We start from the raw sequence: 23,764 nt of genomic DNA, 5'->3' as shown, positions 1-23,764 counted from the left end.
GCGCGCTGGCACAGTGGTATTCCATTGGTGGGTGGAGAAAGGGCTGGTGACGTTGGCAGGAAGGGTGATGTCATGGTCGCCAACTGTGGACAGGAGGGACTCTGGGACAGTGGGGAGGTCCCAGGCTGGTAGGCTACTCACTGACTCCTCTGGAAGTAAGAAAACATTTAAAGATTAAAGATACTGAAACTTGTGGAGACATGTACAAACAATCCTGGTAATTTAGCAATATGTTGTATTTCCTGAAAAATTCATTATACTTTCACCTGATACATCTGACCAGTTCAAGGTGGAATCCACAGCATATTGTCAACATTAAACTTGATTCCTCCCCCTTCACGCTTATCCAACACAAAACTCTTATATTATTGTTTTGGAGCATCCTTCGTCTTCTTCGGCCATTTTCAGAAGTGCTACCAGTGTTGCTGCTACATGATCCATCCCCATATTTGTTCTGCAGTTAAAAGATTTGAACTTCCTACCTACATCCTGAAGGACCGACACCTAAAAACTTCCCAAACAACAACAAGACACAACTCAGAGAACACAAACCCCACAGAATATGAACATAGTCTCATCAAATTAATTTCTACATTTTTTTCCCAACCACTGAAAAATAGGTCTTTCGGGTCAGATTCAGAACACGACCCATAGCATCTCCAGGAGATAATAATTATCTCTAAATATTTTACAGGACACGACTCCAATGAATTCAATCAAAATACATCTCAATTTTTCCAAAGATATCGACCATTACATGGAAAATTCTGAAACACTAAAGTCGAAACTTTCTTTCAACCATTTAACACAGCCGAGAACAGTCTTCAAAATCCTGGATCAATGATTTGATCAAAATTACCTCCAAAGTGAATCACACATTCCTTGTATTGTTACCCATCCTCCTACCAAATTCCATCCAAATCTGACTCTAATCCGTTTTTCAGATATCTTGCTAACAAACACACAACCGCAAACATCAAGTGGGCCATAAATGATCATTGAGAGTCACTTTTGAAAAATCTATAAATGGGTTCTTAAGAAAATATGCTGCAGACGCTACCTTTAACAACATCAAGCGATGTATCTTAGACCCAATTACAACAACACTGCAAAGCACTGGGTCATAAGATGAAAGGCCTACATGTACAGTAGCAGTTTTTCAGGAAGCGGAGCGGGACTGAATTGCCAGTTTTATCATGATTAGGGAACAAAGATGATGCAGAGATTATCAGTTTGAAAGATAGAGATGAAAGATGAAAGAGAAGATAAAGATGAAGTGTGCAGTAGTTCGAATCCTGTCTTGGAAATAGAAATCCAATTTCTAAGTGTCAACCAGAGAGACATTTTAATGTCAGGGGTTCATTGAATCCATCTAAATCGTCTCGTGTCTGAGACTTGAGATGCATGTCGATGAGGTGTAAGAGAGGCAATCAATCCTTTCAGACTCTGAGAGGTCCACAGTTTCTCCTCACATAAACCGATGAGGACGCGTTGTACTGTCACTGTGAGATGATTCAGTGTGATGGCTTTTGTTAAATCTTATGTAGGAGGCAACCAGAAATGTGCGGGATTTACCTTGCTGGTGATGTCATTGTAATTGGGACGATGTAACAAAAAGCGAGGTGACAAGGAGGGGGATCAGTAAGACAAGGATCACCTGACAGATAAAAGGTAGTTTCTTATGTCTTGCCATTGTTCACATCATCATTCACGTCCCCTCATATAGATGTCTACTTAATCATAGCCACATTGTAGTGATCAAGTATGGATTAGTTCAAACGAATTCGCAAGCTGGGCACGCTTGTTCAAGGAGGTGCTCAAGTAAGTTTGCTTTTTGATGAAATCAATGTTTGCGTATTACTGAGCATATGGCTTGATAGAAGAGATGTGATGAACATCCTGGATGATTCATTTGAGGGTTTGTAAATGGACGGTTTTCACTCTTGTTTGTTGTCGGTCTCCATTCACTTAAAGGTAAAGTAACGTAGCTCCAATTTTCTGAATTCTTGAGTCACCAAGAAATCTCGGAGGGAAGAAAAAACTTCTTTGGGAATTCAAGATGCCAAATACTAGTAGTTGAAAGGTCAATTATTTTTTCCGTGTGAAGTATCACTTTAAGTTGTTAAGCTAATAAGGCTCCTGAAAACTAGCAAACATGCGACTCTTGCCCTGCTGGTTATAGGGAGCAGGAGGAGACGGGACATTATAGTGATGAGGAGGGAGGAGATGAGAAGGAGGACACAGATGATGATGATGATGATGAGGATGATGAAGGTGATAAAATAATGATGAAGGTGGTTCATGAGGATGATGGTTGAATGGCTGTCACGTTTGGAACGCTGAAAATAACAGTGACAAAACAACGATTAATGATGACGGATGGAAACAAACAGCAATGAACCAACATAAAGAAGGAGTTATGAAAAAGGAGAGATGTAGTTTGAACAGCTCCACTGTAAACATGATGTACCGTACCCAAAGTGATGCTGCTGTTGCTGTGTGACGAGTTGCTGCTGACGTCACCCGGGGACACGGTGTCAGGCCCGACTTTCTGGTTGTCTGGCTTAGTGGCTGGAGAAGTAGAGGGAGAGGCTGCTTTTGTGGTAAGAGAGGAGGGGGAAGAGGAGGAGGTTTTGGATGCCGAGGAGGAGCTTTTGGCCCAAGCGGCTTTAGATAACAGCCCTAAAGGTCTTCCCGCTGCTGGTGTCTCTGCTGTCTCAGCCAGCATGCTGAGGACTGATGAGAAGGATGCCTGCCCTCTTTGGGGCTCTCCAAGCGTCTGCAGCCTCTGCTGCCCCAGCCACGCAGCCGAGTCCCTGGGCATGCTTGGCAGGCCTCCAGCCTCTGTTTCCACTGGCCTCCATTCAGCCCCGACTTCTGCCCAGGCCCCGGTTCTGGTCACAATTCCAGCCTCAGCAAAGACTTTGTCATCTCCTCCAGCACGAACTCCTGCTTCTGTCTCAGTCCACACAGCTGTTCTGGCCTCTGCAAACACTCTGGGTCCAGAACCAGCACCAGTGTCACTCCCATTCACCGCATCTTTGTCTTTAGTCCCCGACTTGACTCCTGTCCCCAGAGTGGCTAAGAGGTTGGAGGGCACCCGCCTCACTGACTCATGATGACCTGATTCAGCTGTAGAACACACAGAGAAGAAGAAGAAATGTGAAACAGAGAGAAACAACAATCTTTAATTAGTTTTGGATTGCAGATCTTTGGTAACTCATCTGCACTCCACAAACACACACACACACACACACACACACACACACACACACACACACACACACACACACAGCTGGAGCCCTCAAATCATTATTCCTCCTCCATCACAATTGTAAAACTGCCAGATTTAAAAGTGCTCTGCTCACACACTCATCACGAGAACACACACTTCTTTCCCGCTTTCTGGGGACAACACACAAGTATCTTCTTTTTCTCTATTCTATCTCTCTCTCTCTCTCTCTCCCTCACACTCACACACACACACACACACACACACACACACGCATGCACGCACGCACAAACATATGTGAAGGGATTAAAACAGAGGTGCAAATGTGGAAATACAGTAATAGTAATATCTAAAGTAGGTCACTTATGTTTTCAGAGGATAAAGCATAGGGAATTAAATTTGATAATTCAGAGAGTGCAAGTTATGATACACAACAACCTAGTCAGCCGAGATTTCACAGACTCTAATCTTGACCCGTGTGGTTTGCCATGCTGGATTTATTAGAACATAGGCAACGACTCTGATCAACACTGGTGAGACTGATATCTCCAGTCAAGCTGTGTGCGATATTTGTGGGAGTGACAGTTTTTCATTTCTAATTTTCTTAATTCGACATAGTTGTGTCAGCAACATGGAAATGAAAAATGAAATACAGCATTCGGTCAAAGCATTTAGTGTCATTGTTTGCCTCCATTATGGGAACTGTCCTCATCCAATCCACAGCTTCGACAAAGCCTGAAGGTTTGGCAGACTCAGCCGATTATTCTGCCTGATACTTTCAGACTCAAAGGCACCTTGCCATAGTTCTTAAGAAGATATTACAGGAAAAAAAACCGAGGCTGACCGTCTGACTGGCTCACTGGGTGACACACTTAACTGCATCTGCTCGTTTGTTCTGAGGTAGCATCTCTCAAGCAGGCTGAATTCTCTATATAAGAGGTAAGTATGTGTTGGAGTAGTTCTTTGCATGTGTGTCGCACACTTCCCACGCTCTCCATGTCTCTGAGGAGGATTGTTTAATTAAAAGGCAGTGATTGTGAGTAAGAGGGTTTTACAGAACTAGCTCCGGGCTTAGCTACGGTTCATCCTCCAGACACTCGCTATAACGAGTTTCAACCACCCGGCTGTTAACTACATCCACGGAGCAATCTGTTCCTTATTAGGGTGTCACATCCCATCATATATGTCATTAAAAGTGAGTCAATCACTTGACAATACAGTGTATTCATGTGACCCTACAGCAGTAAAACTGACTCACTGCATTACCATTCCGATTGTGTACAGCAAAAACACAAATATTTGATGACAGTTTTTATCTAAAATACAACAATCTGAGCCTGCACTGAAGCCTGATTTATACTTGAGCATGGGGTCCATACGCAGCCTATAGTGACTCAAAAACCCTACATTGTTGTGAACATTTATACTTGTGCGCTGGTTTGATTGTATCACACTGCAATTATACAGCCAAAACACTAGTTGGCAGTGGGGCTTCTATATAAAAGGTGTCATTTTTCTTCATGGATTTAAAAAAAAAAATGGCAGCTTACATTTACTGAAATGAATATTGAACAGCAGAGAACTCAGGTCAGAGGAGGAGATGATGTGGAAATGCTGTGGTAGAATATACAGCAGCATCAATTCAATCAATTACTACACAGGCAAGCAAAGCTGTGTGCTTTGCTTTTATGTACGGAGACATAGAATAAAATGTCAGGGAATATGATGCCTGGCTGTATACACACTCAAAAAGGACTCTGTGTTCTTTACTTACAGGACAGGTACACGTTTTAAGAGAAGTTCTGTACTGCCTGATATATTCTTAAGAATGTTTCCTTAGAGGTATATTTGTTACAGCAAAAATACAATGTTGGTCTTCAAAAGGTCAGAATCGCACCCTTCACAAGCAGAGTACCCTTTTAGCTACATACTGGTACCTCTATTTTTGAATATTTTGGTTCCCTGTTTGTTTCGGATCACTGTCAAAATCCTGTTGTCTGTAATTTTGATAAAAATTGTTCCTCTTCCTCCCAGTTGAGTTCCACTACTCAAGGCAGTCATGCAGTCTGTTTTGCCACTCAGTCCAAATGAGAGGGCGCATCCCGGTGGGAAAGTCAGTGACGTCAGTGCTTTATTTATATTTCTCAGGGTCACTACTGTTTTCAGGATGTCGTCCCTCACTTCTGGCTCTAAACAAATGTGATGTGGCAGAGCTTTGTCAGTATTATTCCTGCTGACATGAGGTGAACTCACCTGGGAAATGCCACAGGTTTTTCCTAAAATGATGATGTGATGTGAAGTACAAATGTTTGTTTTTAATTCTAACAGGTATTTTAGCTTAGAGAGTCTGACATGCGCACCTGAAATTTGGGAAATGAAGGACTAAACACAAAATAATACCATTATTTGATCACTCGCTATGGAAGTTTATATGTATTTTTATTAATACACTGTTGTGTCCTCTTTGTGTAAATCAATCAGCTCAGAGCATGGGGACATTTTTCTCTCACTTGTAGAAATAATAAGTTGTTTTTTGGCAGTTGGTCATTGCAGTCAGCTTAAATCCTTTCTTGAAATGAAATGAAATTGATATTATAGAGTGTTGTGCTTCATAATTCATTTGTTGCTGGTTGTGGCTGCATAAAGAACCAATTTTCCGTTTCTAACTGTGCACGACTGCAGTGTGTGTTTGTATAGCATAATGTTGCACAGACTTAAATTAAACAGTAATTCATGAACACACAATCAGAGCTGACAAAGAATTTGCATATATATGATGTGATTTGTAGATTTGATCATCAGCCAATATCTGCAAGACATAAATCATATTTGACTTCATAAAATGATTTCTTGTTTAACAGTAAACCTTTCTGAATTAAAAAATAAATAAAAGCATTTTTAATGAACAAATAGAGGGATGAATGGATGAACAGCGTGATGACCGAAGGATCAATGGATGGGATGATTGAGGGAGGGACTGAACCATATGCATGACTGTTAACAGTGTTTTGTCCTCCAACAGTTAACCACCTGCTCTGGCTGAGAGCAACATATGTGCCTCTGCTAGCAGACCTGTGACAAGACACTAGGAGAGAAGAACCTCCACTGGGAGCAAATATGGACAGGATGAATGGATGGGTGAATGCATGATGGATGCATAGAGGGTTGGATATGTGGAGGGCTGGATAGATGGATGGATGGATGTTTAGATTCATGGATGGATGCATGAATGGATGTTTACATGCACGCATGCATGGATAGATGCATGCAAGGATCGATGGATGGGCGGATGCATCATAACTGCATGGAGGGTTGGATCACCTGATGCATGGATGATATTTAGATGCATGGTTGATAGATGGGCAGATGCATGATAGCTGCATGCAGGGCTGGATGTTCAGATGCATGGGTGGATGTTTCGGTGCATGAATACATGGATGGATGGGTGTTTAGATGGGTGGGTGTTTAGATGCATGGATGGATGTTTCGGTGCATGAATACATGGATGGATGCATGGGTGTTTAGATGCATGGATGGGTGTTTGGATGCATGGTTGGATGTTTAGATGCATGGATGGATGCATGGGTGTTTAGATGCATGGGTGGATGTTTGGATGCATGGATGGATGTTTAGATGCATGGATGGATGCATGGGTGTTTAGATGCATGGATGGATGCATGGGTGTTTAGATGCATGGGTGGATGTTTCGGTGCATGAATACATGGATGGATGGGTGTTTAGATGCATGGATGGATGTTTCGGTGCATGAATACATGGATGGATGCATGGGTGTTTAGATGCATGGATGGATGTTTGGATTCATGGATGGATGTTTAGATGCATGGATGGATGCATGGGTGTTTAGATGCATGGATAGATGCATGGGTGTTTAGATGCATGAATAGATGCATGGGTGTTTAGATGTATGGATGGATGCATGGGTGTTTAGATGCATGGATGGATGTTTAGATGCATGGATGATGCATGGGTGTTTAGATGCATGGATGGATGCATGGGTGTTTAGATGCATGGATGGATGCATGGGTGTTTAGATGCATGGATGGATGCATGGGTGTTTAGATGCATGGATGGATGCATGGGTGTTTAGATGCATGGATTGATGTTTAGATGCATGGGTGTTTAGATGCATGGATGGGTGTTTAGATGCATGGATGGGTGTGTGTTTTGATGCCTGCATGGATGGATGGAGGGTTGGGCAGATGCACGATAGCTGCATGGGGGTTGGATGTTTAGATGCATGGATGCATGCATGGATGGATGTTTAGATGCATGGATGCATGCATGGGTGGGTGTTTAGATGCATGGATGGATGGATGTTTAGATGCCTGGATGCATGCATGGATGGATGTTTAGATGCATGGATGGATGTGGATGTGTTTAGATGCATGCATGCATGGATGGATGGATGAATGGATGGATGTGTGTGTGTTTCGATGCATGCATGGATGGATGAATGGATGGATGTGTGTGTGTTTCGATGCATGCATGGATGGATGAATGGATGGATGTGTGTGTGTTTCGATGCATGCATGGATGGATGTGTGTGTGTTTAGATGCATGCATGGATGGATGAATGGATGGATGTGTGTGTGTTTAGATGCATGCATGGATGGATGAATGGATGGATGTGTGTGTGTTTAGATGCATGCATGGATGGATGGATGGATGTGTGTTTAGATGGATGCATTGATGGATGAATTGATAGATGTGTATGTTTAGATGCATGCATGGATGGATGCATGCATGCATGGATGGTTGGATGTGTGTTTCGATGCATGCATGGATGGAGGTATGGACGAATGGAGGTATGGATGGATGGATGGATGGTTGGATGTGTGTTTCGATGCATGCATGGATGGAGGTATGGACGGATGGAGGTATGGATGGATGGATGGACGTGTGTTTAGATGCATGCATGGATGGTTGGATAACAGTGGATAGGAGCAGCTTGACCTGCTTTATTTTTATATTCCTTTTATGGGAAGAGTCATGTTATGGTGGATGAGAATAATTAGACTGAACACACTGCAAGGCTGATTATTCATTCTGTGTGTAAGGATGCATGTTTGAACCATCGTGGATGGGATGATTCAACTGATGAACTCTAGGCTGAACCAGGTGTCACAACAGCAAGCTCCACCCAGAAAAATGAAACCGTAAAACATTTAGCAAGTTAGCAGAGTGCCATGCTACGCTCAGTAAAATGACACAGGAGCTGGAGTACTTCACAATGCTGTCTGGAGAGAGAGTTGTGAGTCCCCAGTGGGACTTTTTTGATCAAAAGCTGCAACCTCCCTGGGGGGAAGAGTATAAAGTGCTAGGTGGAACAAACTCTCAGAACACAGAACCTTGTAGCCTCATCCATTTGAGTTTTCTCTTTTATATTTTTGTTGTACTGGTGTCATTCTGTCATTCCATGCTGTCCAAACTGCGGCATGAACATATCTGTGGCTTCTGTGTACCATTACATCCCCAGCTGGTATCATCAGCTACTACCAAGCCGATTCTCTAGAAATCCCAACAAACCCCTGTGAAGTCTTCCCGGGTCACTAGAAGTCTTTTGACCATAAATAACATTTGCTCCTACGATATTCTGTTAAATGTTTACACTCCTGTGTTGTATACTTGGAAGTCTTGGCCAAGCAGAGATGACTGCTAGCAGGACAGGTGGTTAGGAAGTGTGACAGTTGTCTGCTGCCAACTGGTCCTCATCTCACTGAAGCTCAGAGGGAAAATTGAGGAGGGGGTATCTGCTTAGAGGTATCTGCCAACTATCCCAGTCCAGACACTGGCATATTTAATTAATGATAAAACAGGCCAGGTATTTACAGGAATATTCTCCTAAATTGAATCTTTGAGGAACTGTCTGATCAATGTACGTCAAAGACAGATGCCTACATGTTGCGCCTTCATCAGATTATAATCCCCATGACAGAGATTTTGAGCAAAGCTCTGCTGCTGTTATAGGTTTTAAAACATTTTAAACCGAGAGAGAGTAAACATTTAGATTCCTAATATGTGGTCGGAATATCAGATGCCAATTTGAAATGTACATTGACATTTTACGCTCAACCTGTATTTAAACATGGGAGGTAAATTCCATGCGTATACTGCAGTAGCTGCACAGAGCCTGAAGGTCAGCTCCACCGTCACTTCCTGGGGCCAGTTCTTGCTGGCGATCTGAGCGTCCCGGATGGATGCGAGCCAAAGAGCTGTCTTAGAGATGCACCTGGCAACATGTTTCAATGAAACGCACCAGATTTAATTAGTCTACACTACAAAGGAGAGTCAGGTCATCTACATGGATCAGAACCAGCAAAAAATAAATAAAAAAATAAAAAAATACACAAACAAAATCTGTTCAAAGGTGTGTACATGTATGCATGACAAGATGTCAAAATACTGCAGCTGGCAAATGATTCAACAACATATTTGTGGCATTAAACACAAGCAGAGAACATTATAATAAGGAGAATGTACAGGGTAGAGCCCACATAGGTCTGTTTTGCAAAATGTAAAGTCCTATTTTTACATTACAGTAACAGCAGTCATGCATTTAATTCCATATATATAATACAATACTCCACTGATGAGGGGCTGAATGAGTGACTGGGGGCCGTAAATCAAGCCTCAGTGGTTGGAGTGGGAGTGTGGAGCTACTCGACGGTCCAAAGCCAGTAGATTTTGTGTTACAGGGTGGACATGTTTCCATTTCCTTAAACTATTCAGGCGTCCATCTGTCAGTGCGGAGGCGAGAACAGGAAACTGTTTGAATGGATTATCTGATGGATAGATGGCTGGAATGATAGGTGAACTGAGGGATGATCACTCACCGCCATCGAGTCTTTAATCACAAGAAAAAAGACTTGGAGGTATTTGTGTGTATTACCGGTCAGGGAAGCAAGGATCCAGGAATGTTGGATATTCTCCAGGAGTGCTGATATTGAGTGGATGCGGAGGGGGAAGTGCTATTTTTCTTGTTCAGAAGAGTTTTAAATGACTGCGGAACATTAACAACATGCAGTTTAACTGTGAATATAAATGAGAAGTACATTTTAATTCAGTAAATTGATTAATTCAGGGTGACGCAAATTAGATTTTTCTCTCACAATTGTTTTTCTCCCACCTTATCTTCAAAGCCAGCGAGTGTATAGAAACTGTCACAGCCAGTCTGGTTCATTTACACACCGCTCACGGTTCAGCACCTTGGTTTCCACATGTTGCATCACACACTCACTTTAAAAAGGAACAAACACACACACACTTGCGGCCATGTTTCTATCAATTCAGAGCACTTAAAATAGTTTCCTGTAGATATTAACTATTACCAAAAACAATATTTACAATCTGGGTACTATTAAATGATTTAAACCTTATTCATGGAGGAACTTTGACCAGATTCCATGAATTCATCTGAAACGGTTCAAAGAAGAAAGTTTTGACTTCAAAAATCATCTTGATTGTGCTGTGGACCTGTGACCCCACAGCTACTTTCAACATGAAGGTCGGCATCAATGTAAAAGTTGAGCATGTTTTGATGGAATTTGTTGCTGTATTTTTACAAAAGGAGTAAGAATGAATCTGGACCCAGATGTATTTCTGGTGGTTGAGAAGAACATTTATAAATGAGTGTTGATTTTATACTGTGTTCATATTCTGTATCCTGTTAGCTTCCATGAAGGAGGTTCATCCTTTGAGTGTTTTTGTGCTTTTTAATAAATAACAGTGTCTTGTAATGTGTCACTATGACTGGTGGATTCCACCATTTGGGTCTACGACGTGTTCCAGCTGCTTGATCTGATCACGGCTCTCGGTTCGATTGACCCAGAGGGAGCAGCGACAGACGGACCCCCCTCAAGCTGCAAAGAACCAATCGATCAAGGTAGGCAGTCTTGGGGAAATTGGTATTTAAACGAATGACCCATTTTTCTTCGCCATTCCGCATTCCAGATATGTTTTATAGTAAAAACTGAACTGTTTCCTCAGGACAGATTTATGGGGTTTACATCATCCTGATCAAACTGAGGGAGAAACAATGAGTAAGTCGAACAAAAACCCATCAGTCTAACAGATCAAAACAAGAGGCGAGGCCATCAAAGCCGTCTCAATCAGGTTGAGAAAAGAAGCAAGGCAGAGGAGTGGACTGAAGCTATTTGAGGTAACAGTAAATCAGCAACCCCATTCAGCTTGACAGCAAGGCTGCTTCTGCTGCTGAGTTTCCACAGCAACCACAGTGATGCTGTCACCAAGGTAACCATTACCATAGACAAAGAAAAAAACAGTGTTCTGTCCTATGTGACGTCTGTCCTGTTTGTAGTACATGAGGCTGAAACACAGCTGTGACGAAGAGGAGCTATGATGAAGGTGGTGTGACGGCAGTGACCCGCGCGGCAACTTTGACCTTTTCGTGTGAGAATATACAGTCTGATTAATTGTCAAGTGCAGAGGAAAAACCCACTGACATGTGGACTGAATATCTGCGAATGCAGACACAACAAAGAGGCAGCATATGATGACAATCAACCACAGCAGCGCCTCACTAAAATCAGATTAAGGCTGTATAGTCGCATCAGTGGCCTGCATTCACACAGCTTATGATAAGAGGCTGCATCAGACGTTTTGATGGCAGGATGAATACACATATGATGGCTTAACACAATGTGGCAACAGTTCAAAAATAAATGATAAATGGGGCCATGAATATTTTATCAATCTATCAAAAAATAATGATCAATGGGGAACAACAATGCCTAGCTGGCTGCATTGAACTAGCGACGAAAAATATCTACTTTCATCTGAAATTATTTACCAAAGCCTAAGAGAGAATACATTAAAACGATGAAGGACGGGTTTTATCGGGAAGCGTAGAGGGCTGAGAGGGGATTTGTAAATAAAACTAATCAGTTAGTGTCAGCTGAGGATCCTATTTAGACCGCGGGCAGCGTGGCCTTCTGTTTGATGTGAGAGGCCAGAGAGCTCACGAGTTCACCCTCCTACTGAGTGACCTACATCAAAATACCCAACCCTCCCCGAGCCGCACAGCACAGCATCGCACATGAAATAACACTCTCTCCACAAGGATTTATTCACTGCCCCTGACATCCAGACAGCTGACTGACAATATATGTGCAGCTGGAGGAATTCTAGTTCAATATCTGCCTGTATTCTCAAGGCAGAGTTGCACTGTTGCAGAAAGAACAAACAAAAAACCAAAAAACAACAACATGACAGGTAACAATACAACAAGACCACATAATCCCAGGTTCCGTGGTCGCTAAGCTACGTGATACTCTGACGCAGTCCTGACCCCGGAACATCCGTTTGACCCAGTTTTTAGAGTGACTAACACTTGATAGGAAACACATATTTATAAAAAAAAAAAAATTTGCAAGGCACGTATGGCAGTGAATTGTTCTGTTTGGTTTGGTCTTTTCCAGACCACATTTTTGTCACAGCCTACTTAAGATCTGAACACTTGCAAGTGGGGAGATACTGAATAATGTGCACAATGACCGGGGTGTCATGTTACACTGGGGCCGTGTTCACACGTAACATCAGCTGGGCCGAGAAGGTTTTTGGAGGGTTTTTTTTTAACCTGCTCTGTTTGTTCTGCACGGTCGCAAAGCAAGTAACCATGTGTTTGGAAAACACTGTGAATGCTGAAGATCCTGCTTACCACACCACCGGGGACCTCAGTCCCGGGGCGGAAACTACGTGTGTTTTGGTGAAACAGAGTTGAACCGTCCTTTATTTCATCTTTGTCTGCTGAGACGCAGGTGGGGGGGGTTCTCACAGATGAGTTAATCAATGAAGCACTAGTTTCTCTTCAGTGGAGTGCCGATGGAGCGGTGAAACTGAAGCGAACTCTTCAGAGGGATTTAATGATGCTTATCCGCGTTACCTGAGTCAACACACGCTCACTCTCTTAGCCCCTGACTCGTCAGCTACCGGGTCGAGATGAAGACCTACAATACAGGGCTGCAACATTGCACTGTTTGAATTGAAAACAACTTAAATGCCACATTTCAGATGAGCCATCGCTAATGATTTCAACCCGTTATTTTGTCATAATGCAATAACACTAACAGGTAACACGGTTTTGTGGTTCTTCAGTGGAGGCAAGTCCTGCCTTTTTTTTTTTTTTTTAACTTGTACGCCTTCACGCATGCTTCATTGTTCTTTCATGTCCACTTCTGAGGCTACTAAATACAACCGTTCACTTCCTGCAGCAAAGCCTCCACTCCTAAACCACCGCTCCCAGAGTGCCCCACTGTCTTCAGATTTTCATTCCGGCATCCTTGACTTCTCTCTAAAAAAGTCGATAGAGTCCCCCTTCTAAAGGGATTTGAAGGGCGTTTTCTTCCGTTAAATACGAACAAGTGGTCTTCAACATTCGTCATTCTAAGAACATGACACTGCAGCAAATATATAAAAACTATCTAAAATGAGTTCAAATGAAGCCAGTGCTTCGGAGAGCTGGATGGAAGTGAAAACAGAAGTGTGGAGAGACAAAAACCCACGCAGAGATATTTGGTCCGTTTAGAACAGCTTTGCTGCGGTCAACATAAATACAGGAGTCAAACACCTTGTGGCTGATTATTATTACACTGCATTCCGGCCATGTCTGGAGGTTGGCAGCAGAGTAATAATAATATCACCTTGTAGGCTGCTTGAGGCTGCCAGCGAGCAAAACAAAACTGAGAGGTCTATTATTGCTTAGCTGGTCCTCTATCTATGTGCCTGGCAGGCTGCCCCCTCCAGCGCTTTGCTTCTTCTCAGGCACCTGGCAATGTCTTGCTGCTGCCTACTTGGCTTCCAGAGAAGGCTGAACAAGTCTATGCATTGCTTGATAGGGTGGTAATGTTGTTAGTTAACCAGTTAAAGAGATCATAACACTAATAATGACATAAGAATATATCTTAGTCATGTTGCACTTTCATCAGCTGCATGAGCTGCCATCAAAAGGTCATTGTGGACCCTGACCAGCGCCGCTTCTGTGGCATGGGTGGAAGCCTGACTGGAGTTTTGTATACAGGGCGCGTGGTTGTAGGTGATCCTGAAGTTGCACAACAGTCTTTTCCAGCACCTTTGAGAGAAATGGCAGGTTAAAATGGGTCTGAAATTGGCAAAGACTTCCATGTCCGGGGTGGGTGACTGGAGAGAGGCTCGTTATTTTTGGGATGAGAGGCCCTATGGTGATGAGGTTTGATTTCATCAGATTGTAGGGGAAGGGTCCAGGTGGATGTTTTCATTTCTCTAATGATGCCCTCAGCTTCCCTCTGTGAAACCTCAGAGGCGCAGTGGGAAGAGTGGAAGATCCCAGGCTGTGAGCAGACGGCCAGGGAAGGCAGAGCAGGACGGATGGAGAGATAGAGTCGATCTTGCTTTTGAAAAAGGTAATTTGCTATTCTGTTCTTCTGTGTTTTCACACCAGCTGCATCTTTGCGGCGCAATAATTTGCAGCTCAATAATGCAGTGCTTTCACACAGAACACAAGTATTACACAACAACAAGGCGGCGTTTTTTTTGTGGTATTTTTCAGAATGAGGTTGTTTTTGTTCTGACTTTGGTGCAGTTAATAGAAAACATCAACCCATGACATCTACCACGACGACAAGGACGGCCCTGTTGACAGCCTGCCAGATGCTGATCTGGGTCAACTGTGGCACAGACGGAGGTGCCTCAGACAGAGTAGCATGTCGCTGCAACTGAACACAATCACCTGTTTACACACCCCCATTTGTTATTAACTCAAGTGTACACGCAATCATATTTTTTGTCATTATATGAGTGTGAGCTAAACCTCATATGGATAACAATGACCTAGAGTCTCAGAGAATTAGCACGGCAGAGTACATGCTGTTACGCATGGTCTTTAGCTGTGTGTACCTTAATAAAATCACCTGAAATGCCCTGCTGGTTCCTGTGTCCTGGTTACAAACTGCTGGGTGTCTACAAGTCCATTCTCTGGAGGCTGAGAACAGCGGCGCTGCAAGTCAAGATAATCTATTAATGAATAAGTGCTGCAATATCCCGAATTCACCTCCTTGTTGATGTGAACAGATTTAATGTGACTTATTCGCAGACGAGTTTTTCGCATTTTGGTGTCTCGCCACGTTGTGTTAAGACCTTAACTGTGTTTGAGATTTAAGGGGACAGTTTATTGTGGAAAAAAGCTACTTGGAATTTGCAGGGCTGCTGTTGATCGGCAGTTGCTACATGATAAGTAACAGAGGGAAGAGAAGCTCTCACTGAAGGTTGATCGACGATAAACCTCTAATTATGTGATCAAGCCAACACAATCCTCGTTTACCCGTTAATTTTATTTAAGATGTGAGCAAGTACGCTCGCTAATTATATGATCGCTTTTTCCCAGCCGTTTATGGACAAAACTAGTAACTGAAAAAAGTAATCCGCAGATTAATTCATAACAAGAACGGATGGGAGTTGCAGCCCCCACCTGAATCCTCATTTCTGTTCCATCAAACAGATTACTGGACGCCATATTTCCGAGTTAAATGTATGAGGTCGACTAAGTAATCCACAACAACAACTAGTTTATTGTGCAACTGTAAACAGTCCAGTTTGCTGCTTGCTCAGTCCCAATGGCAAAAAGTATTGAAGATATTTAATTATGCTTTACTTATATGTCCAACATTGACATTTTATCTGCTCTTTTAATTTCTGCCTTCTTTTATACATTTTTTTAACAGCCTTATAGCACCAGTAGCTGGATCAGTGGCCGTTCAGAAGGAGGCACAGTAAAATGCAGACATAAACAAAGAGGTAAAGATATCAGTAAGGAAGTAATTATTCAGTTATGCAGTAATTAAGATAAACACACCCACGCAGGTGAAGCAGCGTGGAGCCTCATCTGTGCTGCTGTCTCACACTTTGACTGGCCAACACACTCATCTGACTATACAGCTCCGGGGCTCTCGGTCGCTCAGCCAGTCTCTCAGCATAAATAGAACTAGGGAGACAAATCTCTCTCTGTCTCTGTCTCTGTCTCTGTCTCTCTCTCTCTCTCGCACACACACACACACACACACACACACACACACACACACACACACACACACACACACACACACACACCTTCCCCAAAACACAGCTTGACCACCAGGTCTGAAACACTAAACTATTTTGGATTTTTTGTTCAAACAGTTCAGCAACCTGGAGTGATCAAACAAGAAGCCCATTGATGAAACTGATGCGTGGGAAATAATGACAAAAACGTACACAATTGACCAATTGACACTGATAGTATTACTAATAATATTACTATAATATCACTGAAATTTCTCAAGGAAAAAATTCTTGAAAATGAAGAAACTTCCACGGAACTTTGATAGTAATGCGTCACTGTACCTGTCTTATGATAATGGCACGAGTCAAGTCAGCGCTTGACGCTGGGAATAAGTGCAACTACAGAACAAACTGATGGCTACAGGGAGCAGGAGGTCTGATCCATCATGGCTGCTTCACTATGTCAGGAACATCCATTTTAGATTTCATCCTCTCAACCCCCTGTTGGAAAGTGCTCATCATCTAGGGTGGCGTATTGTGGCAGCGTCCTCTCTTTGCTATGGAAATGTTATACATGCTGCTGTAGGAAATGGGAGCAGCAAAGGTCAATTGATTCGCTGTTATCTAATGTGTTCTAATCCACTGCCCCGACTCCTCTCTCTGCACGACACGCGGAAACACTGCACCGCGGGTCAATGCGGTAGAGTTTGAAAGCAGACGTATAAAAGGGTACAATCGTAGTCCATCTGCTCTTTCTGCTCTAAACTCTGTGTGTCATTTTTGTTGAAATCATTCTGAGTGAAATGCATCGCTTGTCTCACAATAATAGAATCCTGAGAAGATTCCTGATGAAGGATGGAGATGGAAGAGCTCCCGTTGTCTCTGAAGACAGAACTGCCGTTAGATCTTAATTCCTGCGTGCAGTCGCTGATAAAATATACCAGTTGGCTAAATTACCACAAGAAGAAGAAATTTTAGCTGCAGCCTGTTCACATGCACGCTTTCTAAAAATAAAAATGAAATGATTTATTGAATTTCAGCGGCATTCTACAGTCCCTAGCTTTACCACCTTTGTCTCCAAAAAATCCAGGGAGATCTCAGCAGTCATTATCGAGGCCCAACGGTCTGCAAGACGGTGCAGAACTGATGTTAAACCTTACCTATCAATACATAAACCTCGAGAAAATATGAACATCTCCACAAATAGGGGAAGAAAATAGGTTATAGACAATAGCATGAAAAGGAAAGAAAAACTAAACCAAAAAAATCAAACAAAAACAGGGGGGGGGGTGCACCTGTTTGGGTGTATTTACATGAGTCATACGGGTTTGATTCATGTTTTTCATTTTCGTTCAGAAACACTTAAATCCTCTCATCCTGTATGACGTAGACTAACAGACCGAAGTGAAAGCATCACAAAATGTGACGCGGTTATTGTTTTTTTTTTTTGTGAATTCTGAAATGCTCGAAAATGAGCCTTGTTTTTTTTAATTCCAATATTTCAGGTAACCCATGACTGCGCACCCTGTGCTCCAACTCTAAACTTTACTGTTGTCTTCCAGCTTCCACTCACCAGAGCCACTTCTGTTAAACATTGGACACACATCCATTCATGTGAGGATCCTCGGGGTTCTCAGTTGCCAGTTATGTTCTCACTCAATATTGAATTGATTCAAATCATCGCTGCATCCAAAAAGAAAATAGGACGAGGGTTTAAAAATAGCAGAATTATCCTTCAAACAATGACGGATTATTCTTTCACTAAGCTGAGTACCTTTCAATCTTTACAAACAAGATGCATCTAGTGCAGTTGTATGTCTCACACACAAACACACACACACACACACACACACACACACACACACGCCGTGTGTCTGCCACTCACTAAACCCCAGTGCCTTTAAGTCATGTAAAGTGACACACACAGGAACAAAACGATTACATCATCTGCCTAAATCCATTTACTCTGGGACACACATGGGGACAATAACACATCCAGACACAGACAAACACACAGAAGCCCCAGACATGCAGGCAAGTAGAGCAGAGACAAAGTGACACACACACACACACACAGATGTGGACAATGATGGCAAATAGAGGGGCATACAGGAGGGAAGTCACACACCCGAATTTAAGACAAACACACACTGTACTGTACGTCAGCTCTGATCTCATCTCGCGCTCCATTTCCCAAAGTCAACCCGCCGCTGTTGAGGCCTCGCTCACATGACAGCGACTCTATGATGACAGATCACCAAGAAAGTGTGTTTTAAGTGTGTGTGTGTGTGTGTGTGTGTGTGTGGTGCTGATTTCCTTGTGTGTCTCCAGTGCTTTCAAAGACTTTCTATTCTTCACCTTGTCACCAGTAGCACACCAGTTTTCTCAGGTTTTCAGAGAATTAACATGGCAGATCAGAGAGTCAGGGGAGGGGGGCCGGGGGTGGGGGGTGCAGCCTGTGTTGAATATCAGAGTATTTAAAAACAAAAGAATGTCCCCAAATTTAAAAACAAAAACAAAACTATTGACTCTTACATTTGGATCTGCAGCAGAACTGTCTACTCTCTATTCCGTGCTGTGTAGCAGTTCCTCTGTCAGGCAACCTGGCACTGCAAACAAAATTTATCACAACCCCAGCAGGAAAAGACTTGGATAGAAAAATGAGTTTAACAACCAAAGTGCAAAGAGATGATAATTAAAGCAGAAGGAAAGAGCTCTGTGAGAAAGATTTTTTTTAATGAATAGTCTAAGAGAACAGCAAAGCAGTTTGAGGAAAATAGAGATGGTTTTGAAGCACAACAGAGAGCTCAGTAACAAGAACTATGAAGACGTAGCGAAGCCCAGTGCATCCCAGGTCAGCGCATCTCACTTCAGAGCATCAACCAAAAAGTTTGGTCTCCAGCATCAGGACCAAACCCTGCAGCTTGACAAGGCATCTGTTCAAACTGAAAAGCCTGTGGTTTAAAACAGGCCGAGAAGCAAAAGAAAGTGAAAAAAAAAGTGAGACGCATTCTTATCTGCGAACCAGAGGGGATTTCTAACTTTCCACTACGTGAAACAATTAAAAACCAAGAAAAACTGCCTCCTCAGGTCCAGTGGAGACCTTTTCTGCTCTTCTGGCCAACTGGGAGAGAAAACTGGAATATCTCCAGCTGAATGTGGAGCTATGAATATATATATGCAGGCTTCAACTCTGACTGCCTGAGTGTTATTTGCTGCACATTTGCATGAGCTACTTACAAGGTAGTCGAGGGTACAGGAGGTTTGAGAGCATAATCTATATCTTTTTCATAAAGGAGTCAATTCAGTGACCAACACACAGAGAATCATCAACCGACATTTCCACGTCTGAAATGACTGTGTTGTTTAACTGCAGCAGTGCCGCTTTTAGCTCTCATAACCTCCTCAACACTTTACTTATAGGACAAGCTGGTAAGCGCGGGTGCAGATTTAGATGTTAATCTTGCGAAGACTACAGTGTGTTGGTGGTTAAATCATCATTTGCTCAGAGGTGCAACTTCAAATGAATGCTAATGTTGCTCCGTATCACCTGCATGCGTAAATAATCCACCATTTGCTGACAAGCAGCTGCTCCAAGTAATAATTCCTCTCTTTCTATCTTACATCCCACAGTGTTGCCTTGTTTGCCCAAATTTAAATCTGGTGCAGGGTATGGTCACTTCACCGCCCACACGGAGTGACAAGTCCAATCTGTCTCCCGAGGAAGAGAGGAGGGTGTAAAGCTGCATGAGGTAATGTTTTTATAGATAAATATTAGAATTTCAGTGTAGTAGACACAAGACACAGGTTACCTTTCAGATGTTGTGACATACAAAATGCCTCACTTTTCATGTCAACAGGACAAAAATTTTAAAAAACGCGAATACTTCATTAGAGTAAAGCTTTAAGACTGCTGCAATGCCAATTATGACATGCAAGAAAAACAACATCTTCTACGTTCCTCTTTGGGGTATGGAAGCAGCCTGAGGGGACAACTAACAATTGTGCTTCCTACAAGGTTCTTCAGTCAAACTCTTGCAAAAAACCCAAAAAAAAAATCTTCAAAAGCATCTCAGGGTTTCAACTGTCAGTTTTGACTTACACTTAAGGGCAAGAAAAAGCAGCCGATGAATCCCGCTGCTTTGCACGGGTCATCAGGCGCCCCAAAATACCTCTTAGTGGCTTTTAGAGGTTCTCTGCACACAGCCAGCAGCACACACCTCGATGTCTTTTATTTTTAGGTTTCAATTTTCGACTCGGGTAAAGGTAAAACGGAGAGCCACAGTCTGTTAGATTAAAGTGGTGTCTGTTTTGGGAACAGAGATCTGTCACTTGGGGGAAATCCGATGCAGTTTCCGTGTATCCTGGCAGCAATATCAAAGCCGCAAAGTAATAAAGTTTGTTTGAGAGCCTCGGTTTCATCTCGCCACCCTCATTTTGAGTCTAGCAGAGGTGTTGGGTTGCATACATAGATTGAGTAAAAGGCATTATAGGGCGATCTCAAACTCACGCTGTTGATCATGTCTGTTATTGAGGAAACCTGAGCTACACAGCCACTGGCTCCTACAGAAAATATGCTCAACGATACTGATAACAAAAATGTTGGCGGCCATCAAAGTAAAACAATGACATCTTAAAAGTGTTATTAAGCCTCCAATTGCTCAAAAGAAATCTCATCTTTAACATAAAACTCGATGTAAGGAAAGAAAGCGCCACAGGGCGGCGTCTGTCTGAGTGTTACGTCGTTGGATTGTCACGGGTGACGCTTTACCGCGTGAGCTCAGTTTTTTTAATGCTGGTGAAGACGGATGAATTTTTAACAACATATAAATGAATGCTTTAATCTACACCAATGCTTCATATTATCTAAACGGATGATGTGTTTTAAATACAGCCTGAAATGTTCATCAGAGCGGTACTCACAACCTGGGTGAATTCTCTTCTATTTCTATGAAATGTATCCAAAAAAATAAAAAATACTATAAAATAAATACAAAAGATACAGAAATTCAGCAGCAGCTCAAACTCAAATCTATCTTTACATGATATGAGGTGTTTTGGCATCCAGTGTGTATTTAAACTCTGACGCTCAATATTTGTAATACTTTCTTGTTCTACGTTCTTGTTCTGTGTTAGAAGAGAGTGAATTACGTTCCCTGACTGACACTGTAAATCCGACTTTGTTCTTCATGACTTGCCAGGGTAAACGAAGCTAAAATCAAAGAAGTAAAATGAAAAGCTCGTGAATACATTTTAATGAGTTTAATAGAAATTTGGAATGTAGAAGTTTAAGGGAAACAGTTGTTGTTGGATTGGAGACGACACTGTCGCAATAATAACGGGCCAATTAGTCGGGGAGGCTGTCGTCTCTGTTTGTCTTGTGATATCATGGCAAACACAGAAATGCCGGCATGACACAATACGCTACTGCAGCACGGTCCTCTCCAAAGCAGACAGGCACACAGTGGAATGTTGTTCTTGGTATATAGACCAGTGAAAGTGCAAATATTTGGTCTCAAGAGTCTGATAGGTAGTACCAATCTATATTACAGCCGTGTTTCCATGGCGACGATGAGCTAACCACTGCTACCAACTGACACAAGAACAAAACATTGCTTATAATTTGGGTGTGATTCTTGTCAAATGCCCTAATTTCTAACTGAAATTCCTTTCATAGTCGTTCAAAGTGTTAAAAAAAATCTGTAATACGTCAAAATTCCTTACAAAATGGTCGTCGTAAAATAGTGAACAGCTTTGAACAACAGATGAATTTAGATCAGAAGTCTGATCAAATCCTAATCTACAAACTAAAACTGACAAACAATATTTACATTTCATAGGTACCAAACGCATCCGGAGTTACCCAGCGTACACGTGTGTTTCTACTTTGGTTAAAATGCATTTACATCAGGTTTGAAATCTTTCAGTTGAAAAAAATAAAACAAAAAGAAAAAATGAACACCATCAAATTATTATAAACAAGTATTTCTTCTAAGGCATGTCAAAAATGAGGACAGTCATAAACTTCTGCGCGCACACACACACACACACACACACACACACACACACACACACACACAAACTCAGAGAAAGGGTTACACTACAAATCCCTATTAGCTCAAGCGCACCCTTGAAACAGAACACATCACACACTCAGACGCCTGCCCGCTCACTCAGACACATACACACTCCTGTGAATGCATAATCATGATGAATTGTTAAAGCACTTTGACTGCTGATTTAAAACCTTGTGTGAGTGTGTGTGTGGGGGGGGGGGGTGGGGGGGAGAAAGCGAGAGAGGGACTGTGTACTAAGTGCATGGGTCTGTGTGTGAAGCTGTATTGATTTCCCAGCTAACCACATGCCAAAACTGCTGCAGAATGCACATGTGGCTCTGAACGGACCAATGAATGAGCTGAGTGGATGTGATTGGCCCTGAGCCCTTGACGCACATTTGCCCTTACTGTGTCCCCTGTGGTGGCACACTACCCAGTATGTGTAGGTGTGTGTGTGTGTGTGTGTGTGTTTTAAAAGAAGGTGCAGTATATAGTGTGTGAGTACATCAGTGACCACTGAGGAAATGACGTCTGATTAAGCACAGCCATCATTAGCCTCAATCTAACCAGTATCACTCACTGCCTCACTGATGATGATGACGATGATGAAGGCTGAGGAAATAAAGTCTCGGCTGTTTTTAAACAGTAATTAGTTGGCTAGCAGTTATGTAACCAAGCAAAATATGAAATACACAGACAGCTGAGTTCAACATCCTTACGGACAGTTCCTGAGACAAGACGACATCACACAGCAGAACTCTCCAGCAGAACTTCAGTACAAACAGTTTTCCCATATTCATGTGGGAATTAGCCGAGCGGCGCACTACTCTACCCTGACTGGAGGAGAACAACTGGTTTCGACAACCAAGAACTTAAACCAAGCGTTGACATGTTTCAACGAGCACGGTCAGGCCTGACCTGCTTCATAGCTTGCAGTTGGTACACCTCTGCTTGTCACTATTCATTTGCTGTCTTACTGTATCGTACCGTATTTCTATTTATAGCTCCCTGCAGCTTTCAATTACGTTTCAACAGCTTCCCAGCTTTTAATCATGTTTGAATGGCTTCTAAATGTAGAATTATTTATTTGCTGGTTTTTAATGAGTGCTTTGTTGGCTGTATGATTTTATCTGGTGGGAAACCAGTGTCCCCATCGAAAGCAATAAGTCTATCCGTCTAAGCTTCTATTGTGGCATCTTTAAGGCCTGATCTCATCACTGGAACATCTGGGCCTACAGCTGTTGTGTGCATGTGCAAACGCAGTTGCAGTCGACATTTTCCTTGAGTTTCATCCCCCTTTTTTTTCTTCCTCTGTTCTTTTTGATATATTATCATTTTATGTTTCATTTATGTTTTTTGCGGCACAGTGGTGCAGTGGTCAGCACTGTCACCTCACAGCAAGAAGGTTCCAGGTCTGAGTCCTGGC

The 23,764-nt window shown here is 42.5% G+C and overlaps 1 protein-coding gene across 4 annotated transcripts in view; it reads right to left on the bottom strand.

Moving 5' to 3' along the window:
- Positions 1 to 23,764, bottom strand: part of kiaa1549la (KIAA1549-like a) — a 100,012-nt gene that overhangs the window by 59,145 nt on the left and 17,103 nt on the right. For 3 of the 4 annotated variants that reach the window (XM_086208551.1, XM_086208552.1, XM_086208553.1), the window contains exons 2-3: positions 2,476 to 3,132; positions 1 to 149 (exon numbers count right to left, since the gene is read on the bottom strand). The exon at positions 1 to 149 is cut by the window's left edge and continues 631 nt beyond it. In XM_086208551.1, coding sequence (XP_086064677.1) covers positions 1 to 149; positions 2,476 to 3,132 — 806 coding nt within the window. Of the gene's footprint in view, positions 150 to 1,575; positions 2,315 to 2,475; positions 3,133 to 23,764 lie in introns of those variants that run through there. The other variant, XM_086208554.1, reaches the window with a different exon arrangement.

The sequence above is a fragment of the Aulostomus chinensis genome, chromosome 7 (genome assembly GCF_037954235.1).
Source record: "Aulostomus chinensis isolate RoL2024-O1b breed Wild chromosome 7, RoL_Achi_v1.0, whole genome shotgun sequence".
NCBI lineage: Eukaryota > Metazoa > Chordata > Actinopteri > Syngnathiformes > Aulostomidae > Aulostomus > Aulostomus chinensis.
The sequence above is the reverse complement of the archived record's forward strand: the minus strand, read 5'-3'. Positions and strand labels throughout refer to the sequence as shown.